The 24,969-nt window shown below is 40.9% G+C and overlaps 2 protein-coding genes across 3 annotated transcripts in view; both read right to left on the bottom strand.

Moving 5' to 3' along the window:
• The window catches only part of lats2 (large tumor suppressor kinase 2), a 32,028-nt gene extending 16,083 nt beyond the window's left edge, over positions 1 to 15,945 (bottom strand). The window contains exons 1-2 of the mRNA XM_047370084.1: positions 15,730 to 15,945; positions 6,160 to 6,828 (exon numbers count right to left, since the gene is read on the bottom strand). Coding sequence (XP_047226040.1) covers positions 6,160 to 6,498 — 339 coding nt within the window. The 5' untranslated portion in view covers positions 6,499 to 6,828; positions 15,730 to 15,945. The remainder of the gene's footprint in view (positions 1 to 6,159; positions 6,829 to 15,729) is intronic.
• A 3,524-nt stretch (positions 15,946 to 19,469) lies between these two features.
• LOC124871076 lies at positions 19,470 to 24,605 on the bottom strand. 2 transcript variants are annotated; one of them, XM_047370068.1, is made up of 2 exons: positions 24,305 to 24,605; positions 19,470 to 21,800 (listed from the first exon to the last, which is right to left on the bottom strand). In XM_047370068.1, exons 1-2 carry the CDS (start codon positions 24,480 to 24,482, stop codon positions 20,446 to 20,448), a joined length of 1,533 nt encoding a protein of 510 aa, XP_047226024.1. In that variant the 5' UTR covers positions 24,483 to 24,605; the 3' UTR covers positions 19,470 to 20,445. The 2 variants fall into 2 exon arrangements, with proteins under 2 accessions (XP_047226024.1, XP_047226025.1); XM_047370069.1 differs by having other exon boundaries at positions 19,470 to 21,728; positions 24,305 to 24,601.
• Positions 24,606 to 24,969: the final 364 nt, after the last annotated feature.

Here is a 24,969-nt window from a genome sequence, read left to right as displayed (position 1 = left end):
CGCCATCCACTTTGTTCAGAGGTGGGACCCACAGAGAATAAAATCACAAGATGATTCCTGTTCATCAACGGTTGTTTTTTTTAGATGTGGCCCACAGCAGCATTGTGTCTTTTTTTTAACTCCTGTTCTTCCTGAAATATGACCGACTAATCTCTAATGAAATTCCAACATTTGCAAAGCTCTGACTTTATATAACATTTTCTGGAATGCTGCTTAAACAAAAGCTGCTTCCTAGTTTAAAATCATTGGAGTTTATAAACAAACAAATTAATATAATTGTGTTGTTTTAGTGTGACGTTAGTTACCAGAAACCCTGTGTAATCCTTTGTGTCCATTGGGGGCATAAATGAAACACCATTCCCAGCACACAAAGTGGGAATGCATATTCAGACCGATTCCTGGAAAGCTCTGCTTTTGCCATCTTCTGTTTTTCAATCCCATGTACGTGTTTGAATCTTGAGGCATTCTATATCTGTAATCTGACTTTAATCAGGTCCAGGTTTAGTACATTGACCATCACAGCCCTCTCTCCGTCTCCACCTCCCAGGCTGAGCTCTGCCTGTGTGCTGCGTGGAGGCGGTTCTGCTGACCCCGGTTGTCATGACGACAGATGTGTCTCCCTCAAATTCCTCAGTGCAGGAATTCAAGCCATTTCCAATCTGGATAGGCTCTCTCATGTGAAAATACCCAGGCCACATTTGCACCCTTGTCATAATGGTTCAGGAGCCACAAACCACCAAGTTCTCCCAAATGCATAATCACCAGCCTGCAATTTCTACAAAGATACCCAAACTGCAGTGGCAGACAAATGCAACAATCACAGACGGTGGCTGAGTTACATTCAGAGTTTTCCTTTGGAAAACATTTCCCAGAGTATTTTTGATTTGAGCCTTATTGCCGAACCAGTTCAGACACACATTCCAGCTCTGGACCCCGGAAATCAAAGCCACATGGAGGCCAATCAGGACTCCATATGGACGGCACCAGGAGGTATGGTCTATAAAGCACAGTTCTACTCTGGCCAGCAGTCAAAACATGTGCGAAGAGATATTTAAGGTATTACATGTTATTACAGGGTGGGTCCACGAATGCCTCATCCTCTTCATCAACATCCATACACACAGTGCACCACCCACCCAAGTCATGTCCTATTGGCCTCATTGTTACATAAAGCACCACGATCTCGGTTGAATCACACGTTGAATGTCTTAACAAGCTTAGTAAGAACTAAATTCCTGCCGGGCCGCAGTTGATCCTGCACAGGGAGAAAAATCACTGGAAGGTCAGGGAGGAAAATGCACAAAAATCATCAAAAGCACCTTCCTTCTCTTCACTTCTGTATTTTCTTGTCATGTCAATGCTTGGCATGCCACCCCCACCCTCACTCCCCATAAAAAACATTTCCTCCTTAAAAAAAAAAAAAGATTATGTAACATGCCACATTGGTATGTGATCGGCAGCTGGAGAAGGCAGGAAACACGAGGACAACTGATAAGAGCTGGGATGAAAAATGAAGGGCCAGCTTTAAAAGACGTGACAAAGATGAGTGTTACAAAAACACACCAATGCTGTGGGAGGTGCATGTGAGTGGTCCATTGGCTGCTTGCAGTCAGATTTGATTGTTAAACATCTTGCATTTGTAATAATGTGTTATAAAGCATCCAATCACACAGCAGACAGATATCAAGGTATGCCAAGTCAGCTGTTTGGAAATATTTCTGGTTAGAAAAAAAGCAAAACAACTGAATTTAACGACTGCCACCCATCGTAAAGGCAACAATGTTAACAATTTTGCACAAGAAGCACTTGAAAACTACTGTGAAATGCAGCAAGTGTTTATTCCATGTTTTGCACAAGTCAAAATCAAAATACAGATGAGCAAATGTTATAGGAATAGAAATATTGGTTACTGGTTTGCTTTAAATAAAATCAAGCAGATCATACTACACATTTGTTTTACCATTTTCTGCAAATACCGTGGTACCCTGACACCAACGCTGAGCCACAGCTGGAAACATTTTGATCAAATAAAAGTGTTTGATATTCCTTTTGTTGAGCAAGACAAAAAAATGTTACAAGAAACAACAAAACAATCCAAGAGAGACAGGTCTACAGGAAAAAACAGAGCCAAACACCCAGCAGTGGAGTCTGACAGACGGTCTAGAGACGGAGGAAGAGGAGGAGAGGCGACACGTTGGGTGGTGACTGGACTGGAGAAGAAGGAACTGTTCCACCCTGCAGCCATTGAATGTTCCCTTCCTGTTTGGACTGACTGGGCCTGCCTTGCTCTGCTCCATTCACAATGGTGGTGGCAATGGAGGTTAACTAGCGAGTGCGGCAGCACCGGAAATGTGACCTAGACGCTCTTTGTTCGGATGATTTAAATGCTGGATAAGCAATAATGTCCGTGATCATTTTAACACATGAGCTCAGAGAAAACAGCTGGAATAACACTATGGAGCCATCTTAGATGAGAATAAGCGATTCAACAGATGAGTGCATGGGTCCTGTTAAAAGGCTGAGTTCAGGGATGAAATTTAACCGCAACAAGTTAAAATTATATTAAGATTGCAAATAAAAACTAATCTCCAACATTTAGAGAAGAGTGAGGAGAACAAGTCATTATGTGATATTTTATTTTTTTAATGGGCAAACTCAGCAGAAGGTAGAGAAATAAACAGCAGGACTCAAAATAGTCATCATACATACCAACCAGGCACCTGTGGGTCTCCAATAGTTAGGTGTTCCAATGTTATTATATTATTATTTTTTTAAACAGCTCAAATGTTCAATCGCACCACTGGTTTGGTTGAAATGTGTTTTAATGAGACACAGGAGTCTTCCCAGGCTCTATGAAGCATAGAGTAACTCAGCCCTACCCTGATGCACACTGCAGGTCAGCTGGCTGAAACACAGAAACCCTTTTCCAGCTAATGACATTAATTACAAGACTTGTGTTACTTTGTAAAAGCAGAAACAGTAAAACTAACAGTAATTTTCTGCTCAATTAGCACGTCAGAACTGCTGGGAAACTCATCGGGTGTTCGTTCTATCTTTTGCTTACATCCATGAAGCAAAATAAATACATTTTAAAGATTATTATAACAGTGGATATATTACTTGACATCAGCTGGCAGATCACCTGAGAAGAGGTGATGATGAGGAGGTGTGGGAGGAGACCATCATAAATCCAGAGCAAACTATTTCACAGGCGGAGCGAGACCAGAGACAACCCCCGAGAGTCTTTGCACTAATAAGCAATCACTAATAAGAAAATCCTGCTGCAGGTTTTGATTCAGAGAAGGTATGCATCAAGTACTGAGGAATCTCTGCAATCCTCTAGGGGAAAAATCAGAGCAAGAAGCCAGACTACCAACCTACCAACACTCTGGGATCCTAACCATTTTACTACAGTCTCTGATCTGTTACGAATCACAAACTGCATCCAGGCCACAATTACAAGAAACATGTGATTTTATACAACTGTGGGCTGCTGCAATGCCGCTTGATATTCCTATATGCAAAAAAATTAACACTACATTTGAATCTAAAGCATTTTTACATAAAAAACAAAGACGTAAAACAGTGAACACCAGATCCTCTAATGATACACGCAGTCAGTCCAGATGTGGAAATAAAGACGGAGAGCAAAGGTTCCGCAATCAGCAAACACTTGACAAATAGTATGTCTCTGTGTGTGATAAGCTGTGAACATTTTGCCTTCTTTGCAGTGCTGTGATAGGCTTGAGTGGGGGCATTTCTCACATACCATGCACGATGACAAGGGCATTTAACCACAGATGCCCCAGATCTTAACTGGACTAACGACTAACTTTTAGCTGGGACACTTACTGATTCAAACTTTTAGCTTAGTCATCCCTTAAACATGCTATAGTTGCTTCATTTTCTGCACCTCCCAAGGAGAAAATGCTGAAAAAATAATACTTTGAGAGCTTTCTGACTGCTGCTCAGACTGCATATGTAGGCATACAGAAAATCAGAGAAACTAGTTTGGCAATGGCACAAACTTCCCCATTCAACAGTGTTTGGGTAGCCTGTTAAGAATAAATCTTCCCCTGAACTACTCAGGCTCACACTTAAACTTCTCCACATTTAAGGAGGTGAAGTGACCCCTGATAAACTGCTTCTCCCCCGACTCTCGGGTGTGAGGTTTGGTGTAAAACAGATTTCCACTTCTCCTTCCGTTTACTGGCACGCTTCCGTTCTTCAAGCTGGATGGGGCGGAGGGTGGAGGGGGGAATGCCAAACAGCACGGTTGAGAAATCCACCTGATGTTTCAACATTTCAACACTTGTTACGTAACCGAACGACTTTGCGCTTGGTAGGGGGGACTTCTATTGTATTGCGTCTAAGAGCACAGAGCACTCAAGTGTTGCTTTTTTTGGAGAATGTCCAACTGAAGAAGTTAAGAGTGGCTGCAGAAAACTCTAAAGGATAAGACCTAAATCATCAAACACAGCTTTTGATTTGAGTTATGTTTAACGCTGGCAGTTTTTCTTTAAAAAGAAACTTCCTTAGTTTATTTGCCTATTAGTTTAAATTTTGAATCTCACTTACTGATTTAAACCAGCCTGCAAGACTCACATTTCCACTGAAGCAGAGGTTACAGGTAACTTGTTGACTTCTGAGTATGACGTCCTCATCTGTGGGATTTTGTTTTAACCCCAACTATATAATTAAATAGCTAACATCCTACAGACAGATACTTACTGCACTTAACATAATTAGCAAAGAAAAATTCAAACCACCCCTTTAACGTTGCCTGTACATCTCATCTATTCACTCCAAACCTGGTAGCAGAAACCACTCTAGAACTTCTCATTTCCCTGGAATATAAATATAATGCAACAGAGGTGCCTCTTTTTTCAGCCACTCTTCAAAATGGGAAAGATGAGAGAATTCACTGTTCAAATAATGCAGAGAAAAGAGCAGCTCGCCTAAACCTGCCCATATTTACATTCAGAGCTGTAATTAAAAGGTTCACTGGAACTGTGACAAAAGGGGTGGAGGAGGACATGTAAGACAGTGACTGGAGAAACCTCTCCAGTTAACTACCTAAAAAACATTCCAGCTACAGATGCACCAATCAGAATGTTCTGGTTAATATCCAAACATCAACTTTTGCAAACCTGCCAATTATATTATAGTAGTTTCTGACAATTGTTGGCTGCTATTCCCCCCTGTACCTGTTGTGACCTTGTTAGGTGGGGGTCAGCTCAGCTTCTTTCTCTACACAGACCGGTTAAAAAACAAAAAACGGTCAGCTAGCGTGCCAAGGCTCGCTGTACCAGGAGAACGATTGACTGGACACCTAAGCATTTGTATGACAACCACTTGCAGCCAAACAGGCAAAGAAAGAAAGACAAATGAACAAAGGTTCTGCTCATTATGCAGGTGTGCACCAGGTTTTACTGTTTGCACCTTTTATGTTTCTTTAAAACATATTTTGGTGTCAAGTTTAACTCGAAAACATTTTTAAAAATGTGAAATATGTGTCATTCGTTTTGCACGTGAATGTTTTTCATACTTTAAAAATATAGATTTTGAAATACCTTTGTAAAAGCATTTGATTATATATGTGAAAGCTGAAGAACCGTAAATGTTGAATTGGCTATTGATTGGTTGAATTTGTTTTTTTCCATTACTCCATGGCTTTTGGGTCAAGAAATATAGTTAGAATGGAAAAAGTGGAATTCAGAAAAATAGAAAACAGGAATAGTTATAGATTTGAGAAAAAAATATTATAAAGGAATATGAAAAACAAAAACGATTATACGATTATAGCAGACTTCTTTTTCTCTTTAAGCGGGATAACATAGAACATGTTTAAAAGGTTTTGCAGCCTTTCTAGCATCAGCGATCATTAATTGTTCATATTAGGTTCAGAGGCCTTATCATGCCACAAGGGAAAATGGCTACCTTTGAGTCTTTTCTCAGTAAAAGCAACCAATCTAAATAGTGTTGTCAGTGCAACCTAGCATCACTTGCACATTGTGCATTCCCTGACTGAAAAAAGATTGGATTGTTTCCCAGGTCCATCAAGCTGAAAATAGTCAGACCTGACAAGTAAATCAAATCTTATTGGTTAAATAAATAGTTCTTATGCATGCGTATAAATCCAGATTTTGTCAGGCTTACCTGGTCGCAGCCAGCGTTGACAAGCTCCTGTAGCATCTGCCTGTTCACCTCTCCGTGCTCCCCCGATTCATTGGCGAAGGGCATGAGAGACCTGCGGATTTCTCGCAGGGCATTCTGGTAGTTATTGAACTTCTGTGGCGGCTGGAGCTGCTGCTGTCGGTTGGTCGTGTCCTTCCCGCTCTTGGAGTCGGTCGCCCTGCTCCCCTCCGACCTGGAACTGCCACCATGCAGAGCCTGGCTCACCAGCTTGGCTGGCTGCTTCAGGCCCTCCTTAATCTCCTGAAGCCTCTGCTGCGTGTTGCCCATGTACGGGGCAGCTGGAAACGTCTTGGGCCTCATGGCCCAGAGCAGGCACCTACTCTAAAACGGGAGACTACCACACACAAACGGCACTCACTCAACTGGACCCTCTCCACCCAGCTGACCTAAATAGATAAAGAACCCCCAGGAGCTCAGATCAGAGGCCCAGATTTAGAAGGCCACCTCTGTGTCCCTCAGTTGTTTCTGTCTAACTTTGTGTTTCTAATTCCTGGTGGGGCAGGCGGAGGTGATCCTGGATACTACAAGCATTCCATGGTGTGAGCCTCAAGGCTCATGTTGCAGCTTATTCCAGGAAATGCAGCCACTGGTGTGGGCAATGCAGAGCCAAACCATGATGCCAATCTGCACCTGTGGAGAAAGAGATGCAGTTAGAATGTGCAGACTGTGGTCATACATAGTGCTTATTACAGTTTATTTGAACAAACAGCAAAACAGGAAGTTTGCAAGGATTCTGTGATTTGACTGAAAGGGGAAAACTGACAAAAACAATAACTTTAAATACAAGAACATTCTGTAGCAACATGTAGGTGAGGCAATCTGAACTCCAAGCATGCTGCCAATGGTCACAGAATGTCACAACTCCCACATGGGACCAGTCTGAGTAGATCATTACCTGGAAACCAGCAAGTCAGACTCTATATTAGTGGTGCTTAAGCACCCCTGCATACTTTGTGCATAATTCAGGAATGCCAGCAGTCATAAAACCTTGCCTGTAGCTGCAGTTGCACAACTGAGCCACAGTAACTACATACTTCTGCAGCGTGGTCATCGGTGAACACCCCTGTGAGAGTGCAGATCTCTAGCCAAGGGTCACAACAAGTCAGCGGCCCTCCCCACGCCGGCCCCTCTGGCTGTTATACTCTCCCGCGTTTATAGACATTCAACACCACCTGACAGTCTTATCTGCAGAAACATACTCTGAATTCTGCCATGATACTGTTACTCCTTCGGAGAGGTTGGGATGACACGTGGAAGGGCTGCACACGTTTCTGTATGTGGCCTTGCGTGAGCAGATAAGTGAAATACTCGCAAAAAGCTTGAGACAATGTAAGAGGTTGGAGGACTTATTTAAATGGTAAATTTAAATAAGTCTTACGAATTAATGACAATCCAGTGTTTCCATTATTACATCAACTTTCAAGTTTTAACAACTTACTAAATAAAACAATAATTTCGGCAAACATAACTAAAACCTTCTCGAAAACTGAATCAGCTTGTAAGAATTGTATGAAAATTAATTCAATTTAATTATAAAACAGTATCCGTTTTGGATAAGATGCCTAAATAGAGCCATTTACATTTGTTCAAAGCCATCTGTGAAACATGGTGATAATAGAATCACAATTAGCTTATGTTCTGCTGTCATTTGTTTCTGCTAACAACTCGGACACAATAGTGTTCCAACAGGACAATGATCCCAAACCCAGATCCCTGGGGCCCTGATATCAACACTCTTATAAAATAGTTTAAACTTAGAAATCAAGTCCATGGCAGGAAACCAAGCAGAGCCAAAAGCCAGAGCCAGTTTTTCTTTCTGTTTACAGTCAGCCCATTTCACATTGGGCTCCCTGGTTAACACAACTCTCAAAGAAGCACAAAACTTAGCACAAATAACAGCAGAGGCAGCAATTTTGCTTTAAGCAGATTTATTCCATTAGGATCCAATGTTTCAATGATCAGTCAACCCTCAAAAGCAGAGAAGAGCCACAGTGATGGAAAGTTTATTGAATTTACTGGTTCTTTTCATCACACCTTAATGATTCACATCCAACAAACTTCAAAACCAGAAAAAAACATGAATAAAACAAAATTGTTTTCAAATAATGAATAAATTTATGAGGAAAAAAACTTTCCAACCCATTCTGTAGCCTTAAAACACTAGACCAGCTCTATACCCTCTACAGGGTACTCGAGGGTTCATGGGAGTTTGCCCAACCGTCCACATGTGTTTTGTGGACCTGGAGAAGGCATTTGACTGTGTCACTCGTGGTGCACTGTGGGTGGTGGTCCAGGAGTGTGGAGTCGGGGGCCTTTTATCAGGCGCCATCCGGTCTCTGTACAAGCGGAGCAGGGGTTTGGTCCGCATTGCTGGCACTAAGTCGGACCTGTTCCCGGTGCATGTTGGACTCCGGCAGGGCTGCCCTTTGCCACCGGTCCTGTTCATAACTTTTACGGACAGGATTTCTAGGTGCAGCCAAGGGCCGGAGGGGTTCTGGTTTGGGGACCAGTGGATTTCGTCTCTTCTTTTTGCAGATGACGTGGTCCTGCTGGCCCCCTCTAGCCAAGACCTACAGCATGCACTGTGGCAGTTCGCAGCCAAGTGTGAAGCAGCTGGGATAAAGATCAGATCCTCCAAGTCCGAGGCCATGGTTCCTTACCGGAAAAAGGTGGCTTGTCCTCTTCAGGTTGGAGGGGAGTTCCTGCCTCAAGTGGAGGAGTTCAAGTATCTTGGGGTCTTGTTCACGAGTGAGGGAAGAACGGAGCGGTTGGTGCGGCTACCGCAGAAATGGGGACGCTGTGCCGGTCTGTTGTGGTGAAGAGAGAGCTGAGCTGAAAAGTGAAGCTCTCGATTTACCGGTCGGTCTACGTTCCTAACCTTACCTATGGCCATGAACTTTGGGTCATGACCGAAAGAACGAGATCCTGGAAACAAGCGGCTGAAATAAGCTTCCTCCGTAGGGTGGCCGGGCACTCCCTTAGAGATAGGGTGAGGAGCTCGGCCATCCAGGAGGGGCTCGGAGTAAAGCCACTGCTCCTCCACATCGAGAGGAGCCAGTTGAGGTGGCTCAGGCATCTATACCAGAGGCCTCCTGGAGGTCCTGAATAGAACCTGTCTGACAACATAAAGTAGGCTAAAAGATGTGAAGAAGCAACATATCCTCCTCTGATTTGTAGAGATTCAAGAACAGACGAGAAACAAACTAACAGATATCATTCAGTCAGGAAGGGGTTCCAAGCTATTTCTAAGGCTTTGGGGGTCAAGTGAACCACCGTGAGGGCCTTTATCCACAATTGGAAAAAACATGGAAGAGTGGTGACTTGTAATATCAGGGGTAAATAATAATACAGGTTTTCAGAAATAGAACATCAAACCTACAGTCAAACATGGTTGAAGTGTGATGGTCCCAGGTCTGTCTGGCAACTTCACGAATTGGACGAATTGTAATTGAAGAAACCATGAATTTTGCTTTCTAGCAGAAACACCTGAAGAAGAATGTCAGGACATCAGTTCATAACGGGAAGAGGTGGCCTAGTGGGTAGAGAGTTGGGCATTTGAGTCCTGGAGAGGCCACAAGTACCCTGGTTCCCACAGCCTCCCACTCTGGGTCCAAGCAAGACCCTTAGCCTCTGAATGCTCCCCGGCACCGCACAATGGCAGCCCACTGCTCCCTAAGGGATGGGTTAAATGCATAGGATAATTTCTCCATTGAGATCAATAAAGTCTAAATCATTATTATTAATATGTCATTCAGCTCAAGCTGAGCTCTGAATGGCTTAAAAACGCTAAATAACAGTTCCTTGTCAAAGTCCAGACGATACTGTGATGTGACCTTAAAGAAGCCGTTCGTGTTGGAAAGCCTTCCAATGTGGCTGAATTAAAGCAATTCAGCAAAAATTAATGGACCAAAATTCCTCCACATTGATGCAAACAACTCATTGCCAAATTTAGTGGGGGCGCACAAGCAGTCATTAGGTTAGGTGCTAGTACTGTCACACTGGGACAGGTTGGTTTGGGAAGCATTTTGAACCTGATCAATGAAACCGTTTTAAAAGCTGTACTTTTATATTTACTCAAGTCCTTTTTGGCTGATGGTGAAGTTACTTTGACTATCTCAAACATGTATTAGACAAAAAGGCAGAACCAGAATAAATCTGTAAGGAAGCTAACATTTTTTCCCCAGACCTGTAATGTGATACTAGAACAGATCATCATTATCATGATGGACTGGGGCATGTCCTTTCAGCCAAGCTTCTGTGTTCAATGAAATAATCATAGCCAATGAGATTCAATTGAAGTGATTCAACCGTCAAGACAAGGTTATTTGACCCCCCCCCTCTAAAGCTGACAGACTGGTTTCCCAAACGCCAAACTGATTCATATCCAACAAAAAGAAAGTGCTGGATAGTAATCCCCCTCTGGCAGGATCAGAGACACATTTAATGGTTTGGTTTTAATGGGTTTTGCTCCGTCTGAAGATGGCTGGCTGGCAGGTGGAGCAGTGAAGGAATTTTATCTGACTACTACGCTGACATGTGGGAATAAATGATGAGCCGGAGGTATTTCCACTGGCCACCCGAAGACTTCCTGCATCAAGACATTGGAATTATCACCACAAGGACTAAATCAAGTTGGTGGAAATTCACCCTAAAATTGTGAGAGGACAGACCCTTCTTTAAAACTGCCAAAAGAAATCATATGCACAGCTGGATGATTTAATGCAGGTTATTACCACTTCATCATATATACTCTATGTGGATTATAAAAGACATAGAGAGTACATTATACCTTTTCAGACTCATTTTTTTTATTTTCTATGCAGGTTCTGCATCAAATTCTGGACATTTGGGTTGAAGCTGCAGGTCTCATTGGTACGTTCTAACTGTTAAAACTATGAAACAATCTTAAGTTGGCTTACATGTATTATGTGCACTATATGAACATTTCACAGCTGGTTTTTGGTACATGAACTTACTCCGATCAGTTCAATTCAGATATCTCTAGCGCCTCAACTTGTCCAATAAGGACTGGATAATCCTACACTTAACGCAGATTCTGTAAAACATAGTCAGTGAACTGTAAAACTGATATTCTGTTTGTAAAATCTTCACTATTGGTGGTTTTACTGTGTTTTATAGCATCTCAACCAGACCCAGTTTAAGAACCACATCATTTCCATTTAAAAACCCTGATTTAAAGCAGCCAAAAAAAAAAAAAAAAAGCACTGAAATTGTCCCCTTCATATTTTTATGCTTAGTTTCTTTTTCTCTATATTTAGTCAGAACTGGTACTTGCCCAGCCCTTTTAAGACAGCATAGAAACCCTGCCTACAAAACATGTTTCTCTTTCCCCCCCATCATAATAGCATCATTAGTTTCACTATCCAAGTGTACCAATGGCAAGCTTTTAGTTTCTACTATTGAGAAATGCATTCATTAGAATAAATTGCAACTGCCTCCATTTACTGTGAATGAAAGTGTTGAAACTGAAACAAAAAGCTAAACTGCAACTAGCTCAATTTTTCACTAGAGGGTTAGGGTGCCAGATAAGGAAAAGCAGACATGCCTTTAGGAATTATTAAGGCCAGAACAATCCTGTGTTTGTGGAAAACTCTGTTTTAGGCAGGTTGAAATTATTGGTCTGCATTAAGCAACCCATACAACTCCTGTTTGACTCAAGCAGTAAACAAGTAATTTCGGATACATAACACTCAACAACCTCTGGTACCCCTGGAAAAGGTGTGCAGAACACTTTCAATTCAACTAACTAGTGAAAGTATTGACAAATCTGTTTTAAGACTTTTTGGATTAAAAAAAAAAAATACGAAAGGTTGTGGAATTTCCAGATTTATTGAAATGATTAAAGCACAAAACGGATGCAGTGTAAAAACTAGTCCAGCTTTATGTTATAGTGGAACTTTATTTGAATATTTTTTTATTTTAAATACATTCAATACTTGTTTTTTTTTTTTATCATTTTCATAATGTACATGACATTTTAAACTGTAATGTGTTTTTTTGTTTCTTGCTATAGACTGTTGTGGCAAATATTTTTGGGAATAATGAAGTATGCATTTCTAAAATCGGTTTTCTGGATCAAGCACTTTTAAGCTGCTTCTTTATAGCAAATATAATGAGATGAAGATGGAAAATCTGTGAACTGATAGATGCTGTAACTGAAACCAAAGAGGACCAGTGTTTGTTGTTAATCAGAATATTTAAAAAAGGAACTCTGAAACTGTGGGAAAACTGTTTTACAGTGTCCTAAACCACAAAGAACCTCCATGCTGTGATAATATGCATTTACATATGGAAAATATTATTCTTTTATAAATATATCAGCCACACTGCCTGGAGCAACAATCACAACAGATGCAGCAGCCAAACGTAAAAAGCTCCAGAGTACACACCCACCCTCCTACCCCTCCTCCTCCTCCCTGGCCGTCTCCATCCCTTTGGGGCATTTCTGAGAAGGACACAACCCTCACTGTTTATACAGATAAACTCTGCACAGACAAAAAACATATTTCCTTTCCATTCTGCCTCAACCACGGCCGGGTGGCGGGGTAATCTGGGGCTAAACTGCATAAATGCCCCCCCCACCCCCGTGTCTCCAGGATCTCTTGTCTCCATTCCTGCGATGCTTTAGGTGCCGTGTCCGAGCAATGAGCATTCCATTCCACAAGTAACTACAAGTAAAATGCCAAGGCTCAATCATGGAAAGGTCTGTGCTGCTGACCAAAATATAACCCCTGAAACAAGCAGGGAAAAACCTGACGGATGCAAATGGGAGGATTTAAATCTGGATAAAAATATGCCCACTTATACAGGTGCATTTCCACATTTAACATCAACTTTCCAAAATCTTTACATTTAAAATAATTTCAGCAACATAGTAACCACTCTTGTTTTTAAACAGCAAGCCCTCAACTCAAAAGTCTCAATGAATCCATGTTTGGTGCAGTTCAAATAGTGGCCACTAGGTGTCGATGTTAGAGACCGTTGGATCTAAATGGTTAAACTCACACTACTAAAGCATAAAACATGTGCATGTCTTAGTTTGATGTATTAACCCATTTCTACCCCTCTGCCTCTCATGTCAAAATTGCAACAAAAAAAAAAAAGACAAGAACCTGCTGTCTCAGCCCAAATATTCAAGAACCAGCACGCCTGGCAAAAAGAATAAAACGTGATCATGTCCAGCTTGCCTACTTCTGCTGCACTAGCAGTCCAAAGTTTTAGATACACTTTCTCACTTAATGGGTCTCTTTATTTTCATGACTATTTACATTGTAGATTCTCACCAAAGGCAAAAAAAAAAAAAAAAATACAAATGAACACACATGGAATTATGTAGTAAACAAAAAGTGTGAAATAACTGTAAACATTTTCATATTTTAGATTCTTCCAAATATCCACCCTTTGCTCTGATTACTGCTTTGCTCTCTCAGCATCCTCTCCATGAGCTTCATGAGGTGGTCACCTGAAATGGTTTTCCAAAGAGTCTTGAAAGAACTTCCCAGAGGTTCCTTGAGGGACGACCAGATGTTAATATTTCAGTCATCACAGCAAAGGGCGGCTACTTTAAGGAATTTAAAATATAAAAAATATTTAAAGTTATTTTACAATTTTTTTGTTTGCTATATCATTCCATATGTGTTCATTCATAGTTTTGATGCCTTCAGTGAGAATCTAACTACAATGTAAAATAGTCATAAACATAAAGGCAACCAATAAATGAGAAAGTGTGTCTAAAATGTTTGACCAGTAGTGTACAAAGAAAGAAATAACCAGGAAAAGGAGTCGGTTATAGAAATGTGGACAGATGGTGTTCAGCTCTCTCTAGAAACATGGGTTCTAGAGGTGTGGTTCTCAAGCTGTGGCGCAAGAACCACTGGTGGTACTTGTGCTGACATCAATGGTGCTCAGAGAGTGTTTAAGCATAAACTATTTTCAAGGTAAACATGAAGGAATTAACTGGAATGTACAGCAGATTGTGTGTGAGAAAATGATTCACTGGGACCAAAATGTTCAAAGGTGCAAATGAATTATTTGTACGTTTTTTTTTTAGAGCAGCGATGTTGGATTATGAAGTTGGGCTCAGCATTAAATGTCAGTGCTTTCCCACTTGGAGTTCACCCGATCATTATTAAAACTTTACACTTGGATAAAAAAAATAACAGCATCCTGCAACCCATCATGCAGTGGGAGAAACGATTTCCTTCATATTTACTGTTTTTCTGACACGGTACAACGTGAGAAGCACCAATCCATCTGTTAGAAATTGGATTGGGCCAATGTTGTCTGCATTGGCTTTGATACATGACCCCGCCATTTCAAATGTATAAACAGAACGATGAAAAATGTGTTGATGTACTTTGAAGCACATTGAGTCAAATAAAAATTACCTAAGATTTAGCACACTGCTGTGATGTATACGTGGGAATTATTGCATATTCCTGCTATGTATTATAGTCTTCAGAATAAAAAAAAAAAACCAAAAACAAACAAAACACAGTCTCAACAAAAAAAAAATAACTGATTTGGCAGGTCAGACCTCAAACCGGAAATCGGCACATGCCAGGAAAAGCCTGATCAGTGCATCTTTAAACACAACATACTGGCAAAGTTCAGTTGTTATACTACTGTTTTAAAACATCCATCAGTAATCATCTACTGAGATGTTAAATGTTAAAAAAAGCTTGAGAACCACTATAGAAATTGGGGTTGAAGTGCAACTCAGGTGACTGTGTTGCAGCTTGAATCCTAACTTAACCAGGCTTTTCTAACAGCACACATCTGAGCTGGGGCAGCTTCAGTCATCATTTGTAAGCATTTCTGATCATATCTCCTGTGGATGCTCCATGACAGGCGACATTTAAACTTCAGATGGAGCGGCTGCAGAGATGCTCTATTGCTGCAAGGCTCAGACAAAAGCACACATGTGATGTAAAACAGCTCTAGTGAACAGAAATAAAAGCATGTCTGAGCGGGAGAATCCTCCTAACTGCAGAATGCAACAATCAAAAGAACAAATGAGTTTATTTTAACCCAACGAGATAACTCTCGTTCATTTAAAGGCAGCTTTGATCTATTGTAGTTACAGATAAACACGTGAAGGAAACGTTGATTTGCTTTAGTGTTATTAATAGTTTGCCCGCAGAACTAAAAGCGGGAGAAAGTGTTTAAAACAGCAGTCCTCTGTATATTCTCTGCATGTTTCACGGTTTTTTTTTTGGTTTTTTTTCCTTCAGTAGCCTAGGTATATAACGCGTAGAAAGCCCTGTGGCTGGCCCTGCCACTGTACCCCAGGCAGGGCTGGAGGGGGCTGAGCGAAGCAACGCATTCCTGGGCCGGAAAAAAAAAATGGAGGCAGTTCTGGTAACCCCCAAACAGGCTTAAAACTCACAGACAACATGTTGTACATACCTAAACTGTACAGCGTCCACCACAAAGGCCTTTCTTCAGCAACAAGTCGCGAAAAATGTCACACCACCACTCCCCTTCCCCAAAAAGTAACTCTCAACTTACCATGTGATAAAAGGAACAAGAAAAAGTCAGGATGGGGTGCAAATCCGGCCAGAACACGACTTTTCAAGGCTGCGTCTAGGCCATTGAGGCAGAGCGGGGCAGCTCAGGGAACACAAAGCAGCGGAGTAAATATGAAATGAGCCTCCATTTTCTGCCCAGACTCCAGGCAGGATCAGAAATGCAGCACAAAGTTGGACACTCACTGCATTGTTAACATTCCACAGGTCACGTGACGGACCGACGCACGTCAGCACCACACCAAAGATCGTGAATTAGAGCAAACATTCACTCCGTCTTAGATTTGATGTTGGTGTCAAAACTTTAGACAATTATATCAGAATACGTTATCAGCTACAAATTACGTTTATTTGAAATACGGAAATATACACACAGAAGGAATAAAAATTAAAATAAAAAAAAAGACGAGTTCATATTTTTGCGAAACAAAATGCTTGTTCTATACAGATTCGGTTTTCTATTCTACTGTAACTCTGTTTAAGATTTTCCAATATTTTACAAGCACTTTTATATTGAACGAAATTAAATGTAAAATAAGCAGAAATAAATGGTTATTTAATAGTGACTTAGAAAAAAATTGTAATTTTGGGAGTTAGAAACACGGAACCTTATGTTTAAAAATAATTATTTTACTGAATTTAACCCAAATGTGGGTAAAATATGAACCTGTACAACCTTCCTTACTTATATTCAAACCACATTTTTGTCATGTCTAATGATCTGTTACTGCAGCTGTAATTAGTATATAATTAATACATTATACAATTACCAATGACTACAGAATACGCTTATTAACAGACTTATTGCCACAATTCTACAGAGCTGTGGTTGACTATGTGCCTAAAGAAATTTGTAATAAAAACCTCAATTTAAGTTCCAGTTTCAGACGTGCGCCTAGCTTAAGGAGTGAGACATCTTAATGTTTTTCCTATCTGACTGCACATACTCAAGGTGGAGCCTCCACAAGCATTTTTTTCTTTCATAAATGAAAAGAAATCTGTACATTACTCAGTCACTCCACTTTGACCACAGAGCGAATATTTATCTGTCAAACATTGGGAAATCCACTCACTCTTGAAACTATTGTTGCTTCATCAAATGCAGTCAAGAGGAAACACATATGGCTCAAAACCATTTCCAAAAATAAAAACAGAAGTTTTGAAAACGCAGATGCAGAATTGTGCCAAACTTTAATTTTCAGTCATACAGGGCACATTGGAGGAGTCAAAATGAAACCTTAAAGTTTGCGTGACAGACACGTATAACTATAAAAGGGTAAACAGCATGAACATTAGGAAGCATCTTAGAATTCAGTTATTAACCCATTTATCTCAGAACGTATTACATTCTGTCACATTTCATTTTGAAACGAGATCATCAGAAAATAACGGCGTCTCTGGGAATCACACACCACCTGTTATAAAAACCTAATGGTGGTCTTAGAAAGATACAACAGCCTTTCCCAGAAACCTCTCTTCAGCATATTTTGTCTTCCCAGATGTGTCATAAGATCCAGTTTGTGTAACATTCAGATGAACCACATAGGGCAGTCATGAATTAAAGACTGGTGAGATCTGTGATTTGTTTAAAATGACTGAGAAACCTAAAGGGCCCCAAAAGCTGCAAAATCTTTGTTTAATATCTGCAAATTACAAAAGGCATAAATTAACAGCTGGTCTGAATGAACAACTCGCGCTGATAAACTGATGCACAATCTGACCCAAAACTGCTTCTGCCTTCAAGTGAACACATGTTGGATCTCAACTGAACTGAGTCGGTCAGAGTGACCCCCCCCCATTGTGTGAAGGATCTTTCCAAACTCATTTTAAGCCCTGAACAAAGAATGAAAACCGCTGCCTTGTGTGGGAATGGGATTTCTTGGTGCTTTTCAGCAGGAATTACCAAAAATAATTCAGTACATAAATAACCAGTGACAGTATGCACACAAGGCTCATCGGATAACAAGAAATGTAATGAAATTTGAGCCTGGATACCAATGAAGAGCAAAGGTATAAAAAGCATACTGCAAAGGTAACCATCTGTAGAAAACAAAAGGATCTGTAACACTTTCACAAACTAAGGCACCAAAATTCAGAACATGTTTTTGAATTGTAGGGATTGTTAAGCGAAGGTCTTCCACCACATGTCTCCACTCAGTTACTAAACTGCAAGTCAATGCACTCAACTATTTGGGTAAAGTTATAGCAAGAGGTTTCCAGCCTTACATGGTAAGTAATTGCAGCACCAACCAGTTAGTTACAGCGAGTTATTAGAAAACGCTGTGACCAAAACCTTAGAAAACTAATTTCACATGCATTCCCTGCTGCAGCTCATGTGCTTAGGAAAAAAAAAAAAAAACTAAACAAAAAATAGTTAAAACCTCATCTGTCAAATTATATTATAAAGTTAAATAAAACAAGTCACTAAAATCATCATCTTGATCTTTGGGAAAACCAAAAAAAATGAATCAGAAATGAATCATCAAATATTTCCCTCTTTATCTTTAAAATTAAAACTCATTTCAAGAAACAGGACAGATCCATGTCTGATTGTGTTATTTCTTTGTTTTAAGTGATAGAATAACAGAAAGTAACACGTTTAGTGAAAGGAAAAGAATACATGTTATTCAAAATTGTTTCAAAATACAAATCTGAAGTGTGTTCAGCCCCCTTCAATGCTGCGAATTGAAATCCAGTCCAACCCATCCCATTTGCCTGTGGTAATTTATTTCTGGATGAATCCAGCGGTTCTGTGAAGCGACCAGAAGTTTGTCAGAGAACATTAGTGAGCAAACGGCATCTCGAAGACCAGGGAACACAGCAGGGATAGGTTTTAAACCACAAGTGTGATATAAAACAAAACCCCATGCTTTGAACCTATCACAGAGCTCAGTATGGCACAACTGCAAACCTAGCAAGACATTATGGTCCACTTAAGCTGATGGTAACTCTAAAAGAGCTGCAACAGCTGTGTGGTGGAGAACTAACACTCCACGTCACCTTGAACACATCATCTTCACTGTGAAACACGGTGGCGGCAGCATCATACTGTGTGGACACTTTTTTTTCTTCAACAAGGGAAGGGAAGCCAGCCAGATGTGAAGATGGATGAAGTGAAGACTCTAAAAAATTATTTTGACTGAGGTGGAGATTCAAAATCCCTTCAACTTCCCAATCATGCACTTCTTAAATAATTCTCATATTTGGATTTTTTGTAGCGGTCTATTACATAAAATCCCAACAAAATGGATTAAAGGTTTTTGGCTTCAACTTTACAAAATATGAAGAAGATCAAAGAATTTGAAGACTTTTTGCAAGGCACTGTAGGCCGGTGGGCAGGAACGTTTCTGTGTCCACCATCCCTAGAAGGGATTATTACAAAATGTACCTCGATAACAGTGAATATGCCAAGATATGTACCTGTAGACCTAAAACCAACATCAGTTCAAGTTGAAACGTTTCTAAAGAAGGATCATACACATGCTCCATTTTAAGTGTTGTAAATCTGTACCGTTTTCTTCCAGTGTTACACACACCGAGGCCAAAAACATCTGGCCTAAACAATGTATGGTACGATAACCTTGATGAAAAAGATCCTGGCGCCCCAGCATTAACACAAACATGTCAAACAAAAATGCATAACATGATCTAATTCATCTCAAATAAAATAAGTTAGTTATTACATTACTGCTGCAAAAAATATCACTATGACAGATCGAAAAATGATGTCTAAGACGTTTATTTATTGTTATTACACAGCTGAGGGTGTCATATACTCATGACAATCAATTCAAAATAAACTTTCAATCAGAGCTACTGAGGAAAATCTAGCATTAAAGCTACTTCTGTCACAAACAGTCATAAAATGTACATCATTGTCAGCTAAAAGCAGTTGGTCATTTTAAAAGATTTATCTTGAGAGATGAACCTGGTGGTGGAAGACTAAAGCAAAATATGTTGTAAAGAGGTGCTTTTATTTAGTAGAAGCATTTTATGTGCTTATTGTGCAAAACATTCTCTTTTATTGCGGTTCTGCTCATCATGGAGTTACAGCAAAGGCTAACATTACCTGGCTAATCAGCCGGGCTTGGTAAACTACAGCCTGACCTCTGCTCAACACACGCTGCTCTAGACCTGTAGCATGACAACCTTCAACAGAGCATCACTTTATTAACGGTTTTTAGTTTCCAGTCCATAACGTTTCCACAGAGTCGGCTGTCTGTCTTGTAAACAAATGAGGGAGGAGCCACTCTGCTCCAGGACCCACCCACTCTGAACTTTTATTAAAGGGACTTTAAACCGTAGGAATGGTATGATTGACTGATTTTGAAAGTGTCGTGGTTAAAACTGTAGTATTCCTTGAGACCAGTAATCGGTCCATGCTTTAACTATAGTGAAGTAAGCCGCCAGCCATATGAGCTGAATAGAAAATACTCATGAGGACCACTTGTAACATTCAAACTAAGGTCTGCACTCCTCAATATTCATAGTTTTATCACATATGAAGGACTTTACATGTCAGCAAATGTTTTTGCCAAGAAAAGAATGATCTTTATTATCGAGAGTGACTGAAATGGGATTTAGTGAGAATAAATGTAATTGTCCTAATAGAGACACTTGGATAAACACATGACAGGAAGTCCAAAAGAGCAATAGAAAGGACAGCAGCATTAAGTAGTGCGTTGTTTTCTCGTACAAATCACTCAAGTGGAGCAGCAGAGATACACAGGTTGTTTAAGGCACAAGCGACTTGCACAATCTTATCAAAGGTTGAGAGGTTGGACGTGCGCTCGCAGGCGGTGCTGAAGGGGCTCTCGACAGGGCCTGTGAGCATAGTGAACCTCTGCTTCACCATGGAGAGCACCCTTTCCACATGCCTCTGCACAATCACGGTCTCAGATGCAGTGTCAGGCCCTGGCAGACCCTCTGATCTCGCGCGAGCTTCACCCCTGCAGGCGCCCGCAATTTTAAACGAAGCTCCGCGGGCCGCCACAGAGTCTTCGATGTCCAGGTCACGACAGGACAGTACGACGTCACCTGGAAGAAGCTTGCACAGAAATCCACAACCCTCGGCCAGGCCCTTGTCACTGACGCTTCCCGGCACGCCCCGCGAGACAAAAGTGACGACACCTTGTGGAGCTACTCCAATCAGATACTTTAATGAGCTGTAACCCGGCCCCATCTCCCCAGAACATGGACACATAGTCTGTTGTTGTTGATGCTCTGCTCCCATGGAGAGCGGCTCCTCGAGAGGTACAGTGAAGCACTCTACAATGACGGCGCAGTCTGGGTGGGACGTTTGCAAAGCTGCAGGCAGGTTTTTCCGGAGCTCCGCTCTAGAGGGCCAGAAGACCGCAGTGGGAACCAGGGTGGAGGACATGATGTTGACCATACGGTGTACCGTTCTGGCCACCGTGCCGACTTTCACCCCGAAGCGGTAGGCCAAGTCTTGGTTGCGGAGGTCCAGGCGGAGGCGCATCAGCGTGAGAAGAAGCTGCTGGAACTTTGAGAGCTTTATGTTTTTCATGCCGTCCATGTGCGGCGCCAGCAGCCACATGACCGTCTCCAAGACAAAGTAGTTGGGTAAACCGGTATAGAACTTTACTTTTTCTGCATCGTTCCTGAAAGCGTTCTCAGAGAGAGACATTTTTTCCACAGACTCCCTGAGAGCCCGGTTCTCCTTCTTTAATGCTTTCAGGATGTCGTCGAAGTTGACAGATATTTCTGACATCTGGGCAAACTTTCCCTTCTTTCTGTCTCTCTCAGAGGCTTCATCATGCTCATCATCTTCATCAGTGCTGAAGGAAGAAGATCCACTTTTTTCTGCAACGGCCTCTGGCTCCCCTTCCTCGGGATGCTCCTCTTGACTCGGCCCATCCACAGCAGAACTGCCCTGGCCCTGCAGGAACAACAGGGCATTGGCAGCTTCCACGCGTGCCTCCTGCTTGTCTGGGACCTCCAAGGCACCTGGCTCCTTCATGTCTGGGAAGAAGGGAACTGGTGTGAACACAGAAGGAACATAATCGGGCAAACGTGGATTCTTCACTTGTTTACCTGGATGTGGACAATCAGGAGAATATTAAAAAGTTACAAAAAAAAAAAATCCCTTTACATTCACAGCGCCCTCCACACTATAAAAAGCCTCAAAATAAAGCCATCTTCTATTGCCGTAGCATAAGGTTTCACCAAAAACCTAAAAAATATTTGGTTTTTTTATTTTATAAATGCTCACTAGTTCCACATTGATTTGCAACCCTGATGCTAATACTTTGCACAACCTCACTTTCTTTTTATCATTATCCTATACTAAAAGACCCAATGAGGCCCCATCTAACAGAGACTAATTCAAATACGCTAAGGTTCCCTTGTTTTTATTAAAATCATAAGGGTTGTCTTAATGTTCTCATTGATTGTTGCTAGAAAATCTCATCCTTTCTAAAGTGGAAGTTTTCCTCCACCACTGGATATGTGTACTCACTTTACCAGGTGTGATTTTAGTAATACAATTATCGTTGTATGACTACGCTACTGTAATAATGGAATGACCGTAATTCATTAAACCTAAAATCTCCAACCATAATACTGACAGGTTGAAACCCAATTACCAATCATTCCTCCAGATGACAGAATTTAAGCTATGTGAATCTTAAGAGACGGAAGCATATTTGGGTCATGTACTGTAAAATTAAACTCCTTGCTTACATGTCTCTAACTATAAAAAGACAAGATTTTCTCACTGTCTGGCATTAAAGCAGACTAAACCTTTCCTCCTTTAGGTCAGTTAGGATTACCATTTTCTTCCTTTGTGCTAAATGCCAGAATAACAAGAGAGTTTTTGAAGACTTTCTTCAGAGTCGGAAGTTTACAGAGACTTCCTTAAGTTTAGGTAAAATTGCCTTTAAACCGAATGACCTGGGATGGAACATTTTGGCTTTCTTCTCACAAGACTTTGCTTGAATTTTGGCCCATTTCTTCTGACAGAACCGGTGTAACCGAGTCAGGCGTATAGGCCGCTTTGCTCCCACACAACTCCGTTCTACCAACACATTTGTGTGGTGGCCACTTCAATGCAATGACATTGTGCTTCTTAAGGCACTTTATTATAAATCTGACGGTCTGCTTTGGGTCATTGTCCAGGACTTCAGGACTAGTTTTACTTTGGATAATGACGCTCTTGCATTTAATTATTGAACAGAAAAAAAGAAGTCACTTTTAGGCATCTAGAAATTGTATCAAAGGATGAACCAGACTTCTGGAGGGTCAGAGTTCTCTCCCTGATTTCTTTAGATTTTTTTCCATGCTGTAATACAAGGAAGGACTGTGTTGTAGACGTTGTCTTAAATTACATTACCACTTGTGCATCCTAATAACTCAAATGCTGTGAATTAACCAATCAAAAGCTTACAATGCCATTACATGATCATCTGGCTTCTAAATGGTTTAAACACATAGTAATCCTAGTGTATGTGAACTTCTGACCGGCAGAATGACTTACATTCGATGCCACCGGGTCCTCTGACCACCATCAGCAGGCAAGACAGGTGAAGTGTCTTGGCCAAGGACACAACAACTGAGACAGACAGAGAGAGAGTTTGAACTGGCAATGCACTGGTTACAGGACGAACTTCTACCATTGTCGCCCTTACTGGTCTTATTAGTCTGCCATTTTATAAAATAGAAAAATGGTTTTGGTTATCCTAACTGAACAAGAACAGAAACATTTAGTCTGGTTTGATGTCATACTATGGGGAAAAACTGGTAATATGTTTTTACACACTGCATGTAAACCTGCTTCAACTGTGTATGGCTTTCTGCCTGAACAGGAGTTTCTATTTTTACAATTTAGAAGCCAAACATTTGTCCTAAAAAAGAGGGTTTTTTTTTTTTTTGCAGAGCTGCTCAGAACCTTTTTAACCACCTTATGATATGCACACCGCAAAGAGCCAAGGGACTAAAAACGTTCCTGCAGGAATTAAAACAACCCAGAGATTGTTGGGACTGAACCAGTTCATCCAGGAATGAATCGTTTACAGACACGTCCTCTGCGTATGAAACCTGTCCCCCTCATGAGTTGTTCTCTACTTCCATCTGAAAGGCCACTCAAGGTCCTTGAAGAACACCAGCAAACATCTTCAGCATTGACAACCATGTCTCTGGTACCAATTTTCATGTAAAGTAACTATAATATATTTTAAAAAAATCATCTTTTTACATTGTTAAAATCATGCCAGTCTTGTAAATGTTAAATTTGGCTATGTTTTATACACATTAATATAATTAAAATGATTATAACAATATTGGTATTTAGTATGACCAGCAAAATATAATAAACAATAAAAAAAATTAAACGGGGTGAAATTTCCGGAACAGTTCTGGTGCCCGTAAGCTACTTGGGCTGTACAAAGAGTTTAACCCGAACTTCTGTAAAAATTCTTGTAAACGTCTACCTCTTTCCTTTAATTAACGTGTGTATCTGCAGCTAGCAGCTATCACCACAGCGTAAAGCACGTAAAACCCGCCTTCCTAGTTTTCCCTTAAGAGCTGCGCTGCATTCACACCTGAGATGAAGTGAGTACTACACAACCGGCTGCCGTCGTTGGGTGCCCAGCCCGCTCGGTTCACCGCTGCTATCCAGCGCTGCTTCCTCTCTGGGTCCCGCGGGAAACGGTAGAAAGACAGTGTGGTTCCTGATGTCCGTCGGTTCTTACAGCCTGCCACCACACATGTGTGGACCATAGTAAGGCCACGGGGAAGCGTGGAGGTGGCCGCCGCTGCCTGTTGGTTGTTTTGACTCCTAAAATGGTGACCGACCGGAGGATGCGTAGTAGAAAAAAAAACTGGAGTTCCGTTATCAACAGTTCTTTGCAGCCCTCGATCTGATTGGATAATCTCAAGGTGACGTCACTGTCATATGATATTTTTTTTCTCATGAGCAGGAATCCACCCAAGTGGTCATTAGTCTTACTTCTTGTTTTTCTAGAGATATTTTACACATTAACAGTTTTGCATATAGCACTTTAACCATATATGAAATGTCTTTATTCTTTTTTGCATTATTTATGAGCTATTAAGTATCTTATTTACATTCTGATTTATCACGTTTTTAGGTAATCCAAAAATGCAAAATAAACAGTTTTTATTGGTTCTGTCATTAAAAGCTATACAACGGAAGAGTTTGTATTTTTAACAACTTTATATAGAAAAGCTATCACAACTAGATTAG

This window comes from Girardinichthys multiradiatus, chromosome 7 (assembly GCF_021462225.1).
Source record: "Girardinichthys multiradiatus isolate DD_20200921_A chromosome 7, DD_fGirMul_XY1, whole genome shotgun sequence".
NCBI lineage: Eukaryota > Metazoa > Chordata > Actinopteri > Cyprinodontiformes > Goodeidae > Girardinichthys > Girardinichthys multiradiatus.
Note: the sequence above shows the minus strand (reverse complement) of the source record. Positions and strands in the feature narration are given on the sequence as shown.

Bases quoted from the DNA above. Each gene is read 5' to 3' on its own strand.
- LOC124871076 (XM_047370068.1), bottom strand. From the start codon at position 24,482: ATGGTCCACACATGTGTGGTGGCAGGCTGTAAGAACCGACGGACATCA. The intron at 21,801-24,304 runs GTGTGAATGCAG...GTCCACATCCAG, and splicing joins TAGTACTCACTTCATCTCAG to GTAAACAAGTGAAGAATCCA.